Source organism: Siphateles boraxobius, unplaced genomic scaffold (assembly GCF_051911475.1).
Source record: "Siphateles boraxobius isolate OS27281-9 unplaced genomic scaffold, OSU_SipBor_1 22, whole genome shotgun sequence".
NCBI lineage: Eukaryota > Metazoa > Chordata > Actinopteri > Cypriniformes > Leuciscidae > Siphateles > Siphateles boraxobius.
Genome location: NW_027508833.1, coordinates 4052359 through 4066201, shown reverse-complemented (window position 1 = coordinate 4066201; position 13843 = coordinate 4052359). Strand labels below are relative to the sequence as shown.

Sequence of the window (13843 nt, the reverse complement as noted above, 5' to 3'; positions counted from 1 at the left end):
TATATCGACATGAAATATTAATAAAAAATCACCTAGGTGCATTATAGCTGCATATTTATACCCGAGAATGCTTTGACATGCTATCACGGCGCATGATGCCTAAGGGAATGTCTGCCAATTCCACCAAGTGGTTAAAATGTATAATTTGTATTAATTAAAATTACTTTTAACATTTAAAAACAGACATGTTCAAATTCCAAAACTTGATTGTATGTTAATGGGATACGCATCCCTGTTTGATTCACTAAAATGACTCAAATGAAGGTTTAATTTATGAATCAAACATTACTGGTTCTGATTCAAAAATTTGATTTATCAGTGGATTTATTCAATTATTAAGCAAGCGCAACAATTTCACTGGGAGCATTTCAATCTAGCAACGCACCTGCTGACTACAATGTGGCACACAACTATTTGAAATGTTTATGGTTGTAAAATGGCTTTTTTTGCTAAATTATTTGGCTAAATTCTCCTATACTGTGCAAAACTCAGTAAATGGCAGCTTGTAAATTTTATCCCGACCATAGCCATTGCGCCTGCATGCGTTTGAACTTTTGACAAATTTCCTGAGGTTTTTTTTCAGACCCTCCAGGCTGTTCTCAATCCACTTAACTGCATATATAGTGCAATGCGTCTCATGGTGATCCTGTATGGTTTGACTAGAGCAAACTAAGGCAGCCTGTTCAAAGAATCCCACTCACTGCCTCCCACCTCACACAACATAATCACAGCCTCACCCACAGGGCCCAACAAAATCACCATATTTACAACAGGGCCATCACAACAGTGGTTTAGAAATCGGATATGTGACAGGAGCCGCAGACCATACAATTAGACTGTAACTAGATTAAGGTATAGTGGGCCACCCTGTACAAATTATCCTTTTCCTTCTCGCAGAATGCTAATTATAGCTGTCTTGGTGACTTTAAGGCTGTTTGATTAGTGTAGTTGTGCTGGATTCAGGGTGGTTTGCGCACACGAGCAGGAGGTGGCTGTCCCCGTAGAGCGGAAATACAGGGGGACGACGTGCCTCAGGATGAAGACAGTCTGCCTCTAATGGAGTCTTGGCAGATGACTAGCACTGACTCATTTTGATTATATTAAAGCTTTACCAGAGCACAGACCTGCAGAAACAGCGGAGTCTGTGAATCTCCCTGACGTAATGCGCCTGGCTGTCAAGAACCGCACCGTCTGCCCCAGTGCAAGGCTGCTAATTGCCCAGTGACTGTTTTTTCATCTTTTCATTTTCTTTCAGTCAGCTTTTTGCCAGATGGACTGACTTTCATGGAAAACCCTGCTAAATTTATAGATATAAAAACGAACCAACAAAAAACTGGTAGCTGTGCTTGCCAGAAATGCACCGTAAAAAATGCAGTGACACAGCTTTAGTCTTCGTGATATTGCCACTTCGTGAATTTTTTTTTTTACCTTAAATATTAACTGAGCTTACTTAAGAAAATGTGTGATAATATATATATTTTTGAATGTGCACTTGTAGTGTACTTCAATTCTTAATTATGTATATATATATATATATATATATATATATATATATATATATATATATATATATATATATAAACTGTACTTGTAAATAATATAATAATAATAATAATGAAATAAAAGAATATTTAACTTAATGTTAAGTACTTAATGTACTTAATGTATTAGTACTTAATAATACTTAATGTACTTAAAGAGAGTCAACTTTAATGACTGTTTCTTAACACACTGAAGTACACTTTTTAAAAGTGAACTGTAATAGTTAAATTAACAGTTTTACTTTAAGTAAATTTTAAATAATTATTTAATAATCTTCGTATTCTTTTGTCGTGCTTTTAAAGAAGTAGGCCTACACTTATTTTGTTGACTAACATACTAAAACAGGTAAAGTACTTAATTGTAATTTTAGCTGTGCAATTCAATTTTATATTTGAAGTTAATACATTTTAAATGTAATAAATTCCAACTTTATGATTACAAATCTGTAATTACAAATATATTTAAATATATGACATACAAGTTTCAATAGAAATGACATTAAAGTGTATTTCCGTTTACCATAAATGCTTGTCAGTACATCTGGCAGTACACTTTACCCATATTTCAACGCTAGAAAAATACTTAAGTGGGTCATAAAAGCAACAACAGAAAAAAGTAACTGCATTTATTATACATACATTTATTATAATACATTTTCATTTAATTGCAGTTTACATGCAACTACTGTAAGTATCCGAAAACATTACATTCAGTTTGCACTTAATAATATTTTTTTGAAGTATATTATTTCCGTATAATCACTTTGTGATTATTGAAATCATCATCATGAGATCCAAACCCTCTTCACGGAAGAAACAATAGTTTGAGTACGCTTGCACAACGTTCTTGATGGAACAATGTATTAGATGTGTGTTATCGGGGACATCGACTTTACATTTTCACACCCCTAAACATGACGCAAACCAAAACAAACTCTGATAGGTTGCTTTACATTTCTGTCAGAACTCCTTGGCCTATGAAAGCTTCAATAGAGTCCAGACCTTCAGCCTTCACAAGATTACTTCTTCCATAGTATGGATGGAATATAGTCATTTATTAACCCCTTCTTTTCCCACTATATTTTATAGTTATACATATATAATGTGCTTTCTTAGTCTTCTGAAGCCCCTCTGCCATAGTTAAAATGACATTTTTACTTCTGCGTATACAGTATAACTTGATGTTCTTTGACGTGCCATATTTTAAGGAGTACGAAAACATGATTGAGACTTAAGTGCTAATTTTATAAAAATTTCTTTGTGGGTTTCGGGCGAAATAGTACCTTCAATTTAAAATTCCATTTTGTGTTCAAACTCTTCACTATGAGTGTAAAGAACCTAAAAAAATGGTTGTTATGACATGTCAAGAGTACATTTCATTTTGCACTAGACCGCTGAGGGCGAGGTTGAAGTCACACACAGAGTTGACCCTGCCATTCTCTTAATCAGGATCATGTGACCTCATGAAATAGAGCACCGAAGTGTCACACACATGCACACACAGCTGGATCAGAGTCAATGAGCCAATTATTATGCGCTGGCTGTGGGAGCTTTCCGTGTTTGTTCTGAACTGAGATCGTGTCTGTGCATTTTAATGATGTGTTTAAGGAGAGTAAGCATTAGTATGTTTGTGAGCTTGTGTGTGAATGTTCTCACCGATTTATTCATCTTGCGAATAGAAGTGCAAATTTAGCAGGAAACAGCAATTGTCATGCTATGCAAATCTTTGAATTCCAAAATAAATCAAAGAGCCTTATGATTCATGTTTCAGACCTCAACTGTGTGTAATAGTAAGTGCTACTATAAGTGTGTTTATGAAATTCACATATTGTTCATACAGTAATGACTCTCCCTTGCCCTCAGTTTTGGAGTCTGTGTGGGAACGCTCTGACCCCTAAGCGTGGCATGTTTGGGAAGACTGGAGACCTTCAGACTATCCTCTGTCTGGCCTGTGCAAGGGACGAGATCACATATTCAGGTGCCTTGAATGGAGACATCTATGTCTGGAAGGGAATCAATTTAATCCGGACAGTTCAAGGGGCTCATGGGGTAAGTGAGGGAGGTTCCAGCATCCCCAGAATGCCCTCTGTCCTGAGTGACTTGAGTATCTGCTTACACTGATTTAAAATGGTTAGCCTGGCATAACAGTTTTGCGATGAATGTTCCAAGATGATACAGCTTTTGATACTCCATGGTCTATGCAAATTATTACTGTTAATTAGTCATTTCTATTAATTCCAATTTCCAATTAACCAATAATATTTTTGTAGTTAAAATGCTAAGAGAATAAACAGGAAAGGCATTTTTTCAAGGTCTATTTTCACAATATAATATAATTGTATTATATTATATTATATTATATTATATTATATTATATTATATTATATTATATTATATTATATTATATTATATTATATATATATTATTATATATAAATTAAAATAATTAGTATATTATTACATTTTAAGTACTATTTTTAATTATGCAATTAACATATTTAATATATTTTAGTAATTTTATTTATGTTGTTTTATTTATTTATTTTATTAATATGTGGTCACAATTCAGATTAGGGTCTAATTCTCACTATTAACTTAATATTAACTACGAATTTTGCCTTAATAAACTCCTAATTAGATAGTTGTTAAGTTTAAGTATTGGGTAGGTTTAAGAGATGCAGAATAAGCCATTAATATGTGCTTTATTGGTAATAAAAAACAGCCAATAAACCAGTAATATGCATGCTAATAAGCAACTAGTTAATAGTGAGAATTGGACCTTACCCTAAACTAAAGTGTTACCAAATATATTTTATTTAAGTAGTATAAAAGTTTTCAATATTTTTCACATATTATTGTTTATTATTTTAGTGTTTAGTAATAATTGGCTATATTCTACTTCCTCATTAACTCTAATTGGTGTTGTTGATGTATAAATGTGGGTGGTTGTCGTTTGAATTTGGTTTCTGATGAAATCCAAATACTGTGGTTTTGAGTTCTACTAGTTACAGTGTTTTATTATAATACAATTGATTGTTTAATTTACAAACAACCAGAACAGTTTTCTCATGATTTGACCCCTTTAAGATCGCCAAATGTTCAAGTATACTTTATTCGACCCTCAGTTCTGTCACTGCAGTGAAAGTTTGAGACTTCAGTTAGATTCTCTGATTGTTTCAGTTGTCAGAGACGTTCAGCCTCTCAAAGCCCCTGTATGTGTGTGTATGTGTGTGTGTGTGTGTGTGTGTGTGTGTGTGTGTGTGTGTGTGTGTGTGTGTGTGTGTGTGTGTGTGTGTGTGTGTGTGTGTGTGTGTGTAGTCTGGTATTTTCAGCATGAATGCGTGTGAAGAAGGCTTTGCCACTGGAGGCAGGGATGGTTGCATCCGGTTATGGGATCTGAACTTCAAACCTATCACCGTCATTGACCTCAGGGAAACAGACCAGGGATATAAGGGTGAGTCAGAGCCTCTACAAACTCCCAGGATGCATTACTCTACACTGACATTTATTTTTTTTAATCCATTAATCCACTTAACTTTTGTTGTTAAATTTTAGGATCCCACAATGCAAAATTCATTTGTCTCTAACAGAGCTCTATCTCTTTTCTTCTTTTACTTTCTTTTTCTATGACTCATCAGTAGCTAGAGGTGAAAATTCAAGAGGTGCGTTGTAGTGATCAGTGTTGTTTATGCAGGCTGTTATATCCATAGCTCTTTCCCCTGTTTGTCACCGAATCCCAGATGTCTATATGTATTATTAAGCACCCAAGCACCCTCTCCATTCTTGACGGTCTACAGTGTACATCCTTCAGTATGTTTCAGGATCATGTCTGTTTACATCCACGATTACCTTCACTCCCATTCTTACTGATTTTGTACTGGATCTGTGCAGGCCTGTCAGTGCGTAGCGTGTGCTGGAGAGGGGATCACATTCTGGTGGGCACGCAGGACAGTGAGATTTTTGAGGTGGTGGTGCATGATCGCACCAAACCCTTCCTCATCATGCAGGGTCACTGTGAGGGCGAGCTGTGGGCCCTCGCGGTTCATCCCACCAAACCCCTCGCCATGACCGGCAGCGACGACCGCTCCGTTCGGTGAGAGCTCATAACACATCTGAATCACTCTATTGGAAAGATAAATCATTAGCTATATAATTAATTTATAATCAATTGGTTTTTGTTTTAAGATGACAATGAGATTAAATTGGGAACAAACTTTTTATGAAAGAGATCCCTTGTGAAAAAGAAGTCCATACTTTCAAAAAGAGCACTAATTATGGAAATAATTACTTAAGTGTGAACCTGTTTACACCTGATATTAAGATGCGTTTTGGTCGCTCGGATCACAAGTAGACGAGGGAGACACATCACCGTTTACACTTGGTGTTTTAGTCCATCTCTTTTGTCCACTTTCAACCACTTCTGTCCTGATTTCTTTGAGGGGAGAGTCTATGGGTGGGTAAATGTCTGGGCTTTTTCAGATCTTGTTATCTAATGGACAAAATAAGTTCACGCTATTTACATATGAACTCGACCAGAGACGATGGAAAAACACACGGAGAGCATCAGCTTTCGTTTCTGCTCTGACAGCCGCAAGACCAGCCGAACGCTGTGAGTGGTTGTTAGAAATCAGGAATGGTGAGAAAACATTGTGCTTTGTTTGTTTTTGTCTTCAAATCAAACTTTGGTATCCCGTACGCATTAGTTCAGTAGGCGGATAGTAGACGGTCTTTTGTGGCAATCCGTTCAAATGTGTTTTCGACTACCTCTGGAAGTGGTCAAAAGTGGACAAACTCAAAACGTTTCAGACCCGTTTACACCTGTATTTAGGATCGGGCAAAACGCATCATAAAACCAGGTGTAAACAGGGCCGGAATGTAATGTTTTAATTGCACATAATTGCATTAGCTGAAAATGTATTATAGTTTGGATTTAAGTTCATCTTTATTTGTAATTTCATAATTTCTTCTATTGTTTTTAAAATATGATTAGTGTACTACTAAATGTTCTGACAAGCATTTATTGTAAACTAATATAAACTTTGTAATTTCTATTGCAACTTGTATATCATGTATTTAAATATTTTTGTAATTACAAATTTGCAATGAAAAAGTTGCAATTTAGTACATTTAAAATATATTCACTTGAAACGTAATATTGAATAGCACACAGTTAAAATTACAATCTAGTACTTTACATGTGCTTTAGTATGTTAGTCAACACAAAATAAGTGTACGTCTTTAAAGCACAACAAAATATTATTAAAACATAATGATTTAAAATGTACTTAAAGTAAAACTTTTGCTTTGACATTATTACAAAGTGCACTTTTCAAAAGTGAAATTAATTGTGTTAAGAAACATAGTCATGAAAACGACAGCAAGCTGACGCTGCTTTCACACCATAACTACCTTAATTTGAAAAAAGATGGAAACCTGTGACGTTATACTCGAAACGGTTCGTGACTCAAATTTATGCATTTCAATGGCGACACTATCAACGCTGAAATGAATCTGCAGCAGTCAGGTGGTACAGGTTTATGTTCATTATTATTGTAATGTTATGTGCTTTGAGACACTAGGTAGTTTAACGCCGTCTCTTCTTTTTCATGAGGGATTACTTGTGTAATTCTGTTTGGTGGTGCTAGCGGTACAGAAAATATACAGTAATTGACATTACACACTTCATGTCTCCTGAGCTATAATGGGACCTCTGAGCAATACAGTTTTCCTCAAATTAGATGAAGTCTATTAAGAACATGACATTTAATGTTCAATGCACTAATTTGTGTATCTTTATGGGTCGTTACTTCCTCTTTTTCTCTTTTTGAATTGGAGAATCTGGAGTCTCGTAGATCATGCGCTAATAGCACGCTGCAACATGGAGGAGCCGATACGCTGTGCTGCTGTTAGTACAGACGGGATCCACCTCGCTCTGGGCATGAAAGACGGATCCTTTACAGTGCTAAGAGTCAGGTAAAAGCACCCAGGCAAAACAGCCTAGAGCAGGGATACTCGAAAAGAATTTGGCCTACCACAAGCTTATCAAAACTGTTTCACAACTTATGAATATTCATGTGAATATGAATGCAGAAAACAACTTTTTTAACAGGAAATAAATCATGACTGAGTCAATAAGGCTATTAAAATATCACATAAATTGACCTTTTGATGACAAGGCAAGGTTAGTACAGTTTGTAAAATGTCATTTGGTGCGACTCCCCAAAAATGTTATATTTATGAATTAATAATTCAATATATTTGATTATATATATATATAACCGTACAAAAGTTTGGGGTCAATACAATTTTTTTTTTTTAAAGAAATTAATACTTTTCTTCAGAAAGGATGCATTAAATTGATCAAAAGTGACAGTAAAGACATTTTTGATAATGCAAATTATTTCTTTTTTGATTAAATGCGTTTCTCTTGAACTTTCAAAGAATCCTAAAAAAAAATGAATCACGGTTTGCACAAAAATATGAAGCAGCACAACTGTTTTCAACTGTGATAATAATTATAAATGTTTCTTGGGCATCAAATAATCATATTAGAATGATTTCTGAAGAATCATGTGACACTGGAGACTGGAGTAATGATGCTGAAAATTCAGCTTTGATCACAGGAATAAATTACATTTTACTATATATTCACATAGAAAACAGCTGTTTTAAATTGAAATAATATTTCACAATATTACTGGGTTTGTTTTCTATTTTTAATCAAATAAATGCAGCCTTGGCGAGCAGAAGAGACTTCTTTTAAAAACATAAAGTTCTTACCTACCCCAAACTGTTGAACAGCAGTGTAAATTTGCTAAAACATTTTTTTTTAAATAATGATTTTTTTTTTTAAACGCATGTATTCAAGGTTTAAATCCAGTTTTTTGCTTGATGGTTACACCACATGAAACAAAGAATACCAAAAAATTTAAAACATGAATATTAATAAGTGTCTTTACTGTTTATTACATCCTTGCTAAATAAAAGTATGAATTAATTGAATTAATTAACTATTGAAATTAATTAAAATATGATTTAAAAAATCTAGGTAGGTAGGTAGTGTATATCATTGCGCCATTTACATTTTTAATTTCACTTTGACTACATTTTTTAGAAAATTAAAAGGGTCTTTCCATGAACAGATACTTGCTATTTTGATGAATGACAATATGATGTTTTCTAAGCTTTAGAAGTGGTCCCTGAGCTGTACAATTTGAGTATCTAAGCAGCAACCTAAAATATGCAAATCGGTTAGAACTGTACTCATTTGGCAGGGACATGACGGAGGTGGTCCACATTAAGGACCGTAAAGAGGCCATCCACGAACTGAAGTACTCCCCTGACGGAGCGTACCTAGCCGTGGGCTCTAACGATAACTCGGTGGACATCTACGGCGTTGTGCAGCGCTACAAGAAGGTGGGCGAATGCGTGGGCTCCAGTAGCTTCATCACACACATGGATTGGTCCACTGACAGCAAGTATCTACAGACCAATGATGGCAACGGCCGGCGGCTTTTCTACAGGATGCCCAGTAAGAGCTCTGTGCCGTCTTGGAAATGCAAAGTTCTGTCATGAAACTCTAGATGGCGCAGGCTAAAAGGTCCTTAACTCAATCTGCTTGTAATCACATCATTCTCTATAGGGCACAGCTGATTGGATCCTGCTGTATCAGTAGTCAATGAGCTTGCGTGCTCAACCTTCAAATTCTTGGTTGACATTTTTTTAGCAGTTTGCAGCGTACTTTCAGAAACCCCTCCACCTTCCCCAGCTCCACCTGAATAGATCTGCTACGGGTAATTCATGTACGCTATATTGTACAGCAGCAGAAAGTCTTACTTACTCACAGCATTGTGTCGTGTATGCAGGGCTTGACATTAACTTTCTTGCTCACCAGCCAGTGTGATTAGTGCTTTTCCAAAGTTACTAGCCACTTAGCATTTTCACTGGCCACAATTTTGACATCGATACCATAGGGAAAACTGCCAAATATATATTTTTAATGTTATCTCATAATTTGACAGCAGATATAATGGGCTGCTGTCACTTTAAGTACTGACGCACGGATCAATTATACTGTTAGTTCTAAGGCGCGCACTTTGAGTGTGAGCACAAAATCTGGGTAAATTTATGCGCAATACATGCAGTACAGCGCTGAAATTTAAGCCTTGTAACACCAACGTTATTCATCCATAGAAAATTAAACAAATGAATGAGGGGAGGCGCGCACAGCTGGTATCTCGTATCTATTCTGCAGGAAATTAGTATTGGAAGCGTTTCAGATATATTTCAGTATTGATATGTATCGAAAAAAACTGCGTTGCACGCCACTGCTGAAATCCACCCACATTAGGCAGGTTAGCAGATGTTAACGTCAAGCCCTGCATGTATGTATTGGCAGTACCAAGTCCCGTACTTGCTCTGCAACAACAGCAGCAGCAGCGTAGCAGATCTATTACACCAAAACCAAACATATCAACATTGTCATATCCATTACCATGTCAAACACTCAGAGAGCTGTCATGACAGAGTTATGTTTTCCTCAATATTTAAGTCTCAAATTGGATCATCTAATCTTGACTGACTATGGTTTTGACTGTGTTTAGGTGGCAAGGAAGTGACCAACAGAGAAGAACTGAAGCTTGTCCAGTGGTCTTCATGGACTTGTGTCCTCGGGCCAGAGGTGAATGGGATCTGGCCTAAATACTCAGATATCAATGACATCAACTCTGTAGATGCCAACTTCAGTAGTCAAGTTTTAGTTACAGCGGATGATTATGGATTAGTTAAATTATTTCGGTACCCGTGTGTGAGAAAAGGTGGGTCCTCTTTTTCCAGTTTGTGTGATTTTTGGTTTCTGACTTTTATTAAATTGTTGTGCTTAGTGTATGTGATTTTCATTTTTAGGTGCGAAGTTTAAAAAATATTTAGGACACTCAGCACACATAACCAATATCAGATGGTCACATGATTATCAGTGGGTGATTACTATTGGCGGAGCCGATCACTCAGTGTTCCAGTGGAAGTTTGTCCCTGAAAGGAAGTCAAAAGAAACTCTTCATATAGCTCCTCAAGGTATGAGACACAATTTCTTTTGGATACCTGGCTTTTGGACAAGCTTACCCTAGTGAAAAACAAATATACCAAAATGTATTTGAAATATTTACATATTTATGTACACAATATAAATACCCTGCAATTGTACTTTTGGTATACTGCTAAATTGGAACAACTAATTTTATACTTAATGCACTTTAGTTACTCATAAGTAGTGCTGAAGTCCAACTAAAGATGTACTTAAGTATATTTGATTGGGCTATAATGGAACTATTTGGGTATACTTTAGGTACACTTTAAATATCTTGCATTTATACAGTGATCATATACTTACAAATTGTGATATTAAAACACATTTTAGGCTTAATATTAAGAAATGTACATTGCGCAATAAAGAAGTAGTCCACATAAAGTTGAATTATAATATTTAGTTCAGTAAGTCTCAAGTGATATGTCAGTAAATATGTTTATGGATTTGTACTATACTTAGTAAGAAATAAATGTATCTTAAATACATCTTGGTATAGGTATTTTTCAATAGGTAAGATTACTTTTAATCTCTTGAATTATGTCCGAATCTACTGAAGAAATAAATGAATGTCGATGCGATGGCTGTTCTCCTAAAATATGTGCTAGATTATATAAGCAAAGCACCTTTACTAATGCAAATTGGGTCTACTTTTTCTTGTGTCTTTTTTCATTGCATGTTGCTGCTCAGTCTACCATGTCGCTCGCTGTTCATTTTCCTAATGGTTTTCTCACTGCTCACGTTGGCAATTCTGTTTATTAGCCATCAGCAGTTTTCTTAGTGATAAATCTATAAAGGGGAGGGGCAGCACTTAGAAATGACTCAGTTACTCAGGGTTTCTCAGGAGATCATGATAAATGGAATTGTTGCTAATTTGTTAATTCATTCATTTGTTTTACTTGAGTGGAATGCATAATCATTGCAGGAGGTGTAATTTTGCCCTTTCCATCTTACAGAGACGTTAGTAGACTCACATAGCGAGGAATCCGACTCGGATCAGTCAGACGTGCCTGAGATGGACTCTGAAATCGAACAGGAAACACAACATACTTACCGACGACAGGTTTGTGATGACATTGGTAAAAAAGTCATTGTTTTAAACATGCAGATCCTTTCTCTCGTGGATCCTGTTAAATTCCCTCGTCAGTTCTGTGAGTTGTTTATGATGAAAATGTGTTGTTCAGGTTTACAAAGAAGATCTACCTCAACTTAAAGAGCAGTGTAAGGAGAAGCATCGTGCCATGGCCATGAAGAAGAGGGAAAGAGCTCCAGCCAGTGGAATGAGGTTGCACTTTATTCATGGGTAAGTGTTTCAGCCAATGTGGTGTGTTATTTGAGGTGCAAATGTATGCCACAACTCTGGGAAGGGCCCGTATCAGTCCCAAAGATGAGTCATAGCACCCTTAGGGACTAGCTGTAGACCAGTAGTTCACACTTCATCCTCTGAAGCTTGTCTCCAAAGTTAAGATGATGTTCTTTGACATTACCAATACTTTCAAAACCAGCCTGCCTCTCTGACTCAGAGTGATGCAGATGGACTGCAGTCTTTTCTTTTCACACTTTATATGGCAGACTGATGGTAGTTAAAACTGTCTTATGACATAAGCTCATGCTTTCCAACTACTTGGCGATGAGTTGGAGTGAAGGAAGACAGTGAAAGACTGTCTTGTGCTGTTCACCTGCTGGAGAACATTGGTGTAGAAGTTGTACTGGAAGCTGGATTGGGTTGGACTCACAACTTGTCTTTATTGCGTGTTAATGCTTCTGAAGAACACACAGATGAGCTCAAATGGCTGCATGGTCAACCACAGCTGAACTGCAAATTTGAACCATTTGTTTCAAGTGCATCCATAGGTCATCAGATGGATTAAGGGTTACGGATTAAAGTTTAAGAACATGGCAGTAATAGTTGTGATTGCTAGTTGTGCGGCTGTACACGAGCTACAGGAGCAGACCTGAATCTGACTTTAGAGGATGAAGAGATGATGGACAGGAGAATATTCGGATCAGGTTGTTCAATGGTTTATAGAAGCAAGGCAATATAAGTCACTGAATAAAATTCAAATTTTTTGTCCATTTATTGAAATAAGTCAAAACGACACTAATACATTCACAGAGCTGTAAGTGGAGATGGAAAAACTGAGAAAAACGACAATTATCATAATCAATTAAAATGATGTAAGGACATTTTTATTTATTTATTTAGGCAAGTGTTGCTTTTCTAAAGCTCAATAAAAGTCATGCTCAGCAGCAGTTCACAAAATGGATACAAATTTCTGTTTTTAAATGTTTATTATAGATTGTAAACAATTTGTCCGTGCATGTGATTACTTTTTAAATTTTTTAAATTACTTCTCTTTGGTGACGCAAGCCAGACTTCTCCGATCATTTATTCCGCTTGAACCTCTTCCCTGCAAGTGCACGTTCATTTGCCTTCACTTTTATATTCAACGCCCTCATCTCAAAATCAATCAGCAACCAATGCATAGATTTGTTCTTTTTCGATAATCCATTACACTTAGATATACTGTACATTACAAAATGCAGGAAAATATAATTCACTACCTCTATCTCTTTTTTTAAAAACAACTTTAAAAAAAATTATCCGGGAGTCTCTTTGTAGATTTGTAGACATGCAAATTTTAAAGTTTAATATTTTAATTCAAAGTATAATCAGACCCGTCGCCAGACCTCAGTCTTAAGGGGGGCATGTGAAATGAATGGGGGGGAACAATTATTATTAGCCTACAGTATATTTATAATAATCAACTCTAGTCGCGCAGCACGTAATCATCACTTTTAAACATATAACGTTAACCAACCGCAATATGACCAGGTCGCCTATAGCCTACACCACATTACATAGAAGCAATGTTATGAATATCCATAAAACACTTGACTATATAACATATTAGATGTAAAACCAGAAGCATCTCTCAAACATTGCATTTTAAAGCAGTCAACAGAGAGATATGCATTGCCATGAAACATACACACGCACGCACATACACTCGCACAGAGACTTTGAATCTACCGGTACTTTGAGTGGAGGCAGCGCTGTCCTCTCTCCAGTCCCTCCTGTCAGTACAGTTGGAGGCGCGTTTCTCCGAGCAGAACCTCCTCGTCGAAGTATTCTTCCACTCGGAAGGAACTGAAGCGAGTATGCCGGGGAAACCTCGTTTTGAAACAGCTTTCCAAAATGCGCGGTAACTGTTGAGCAG

General features: G+C 36.2%; 1 protein-coding gene across 2 annotated transcripts in view; it reads left to right on the top strand.

Moving 5' to 3' along the window:
- eml5 (EMAP like 5) overlaps window positions 1–13843 on the top strand; it is a 120087-nt gene that overhangs the window by 62350 nt on the left and 43894 nt on the right. For both annotated transcript variants that reach the window (XM_077238367.1, XM_077238368.1), the window contains exons 5-13: window positions 3405–3590; window positions 4859–4994; window positions 5432–5633; window positions 7376–7513; window positions 8815–9071; window positions 10144–10356; window positions 10445–10612; window positions 11579–11685; window positions 11807–11925. In XM_077238367.1, coding sequence (XP_077094482.1) covers window positions 3405–3590; window positions 4859–4994; window positions 5432–5633; window positions 7376–7513; window positions 8815–9071; window positions 10144–10356; window positions 10445–10612; window positions 11579–11685; window positions 11807–11925 — 1526 coding nt within the window. The remainder of the gene's footprint in view (window positions 1–3404; window positions 3591–4858; window positions 4995–5431; window positions 5634–7375; window positions 7514–8814; window positions 9072–10143; window positions 10357–10444; window positions 10613–11578; window positions 11686–11806; window positions 11926–13843) is intronic.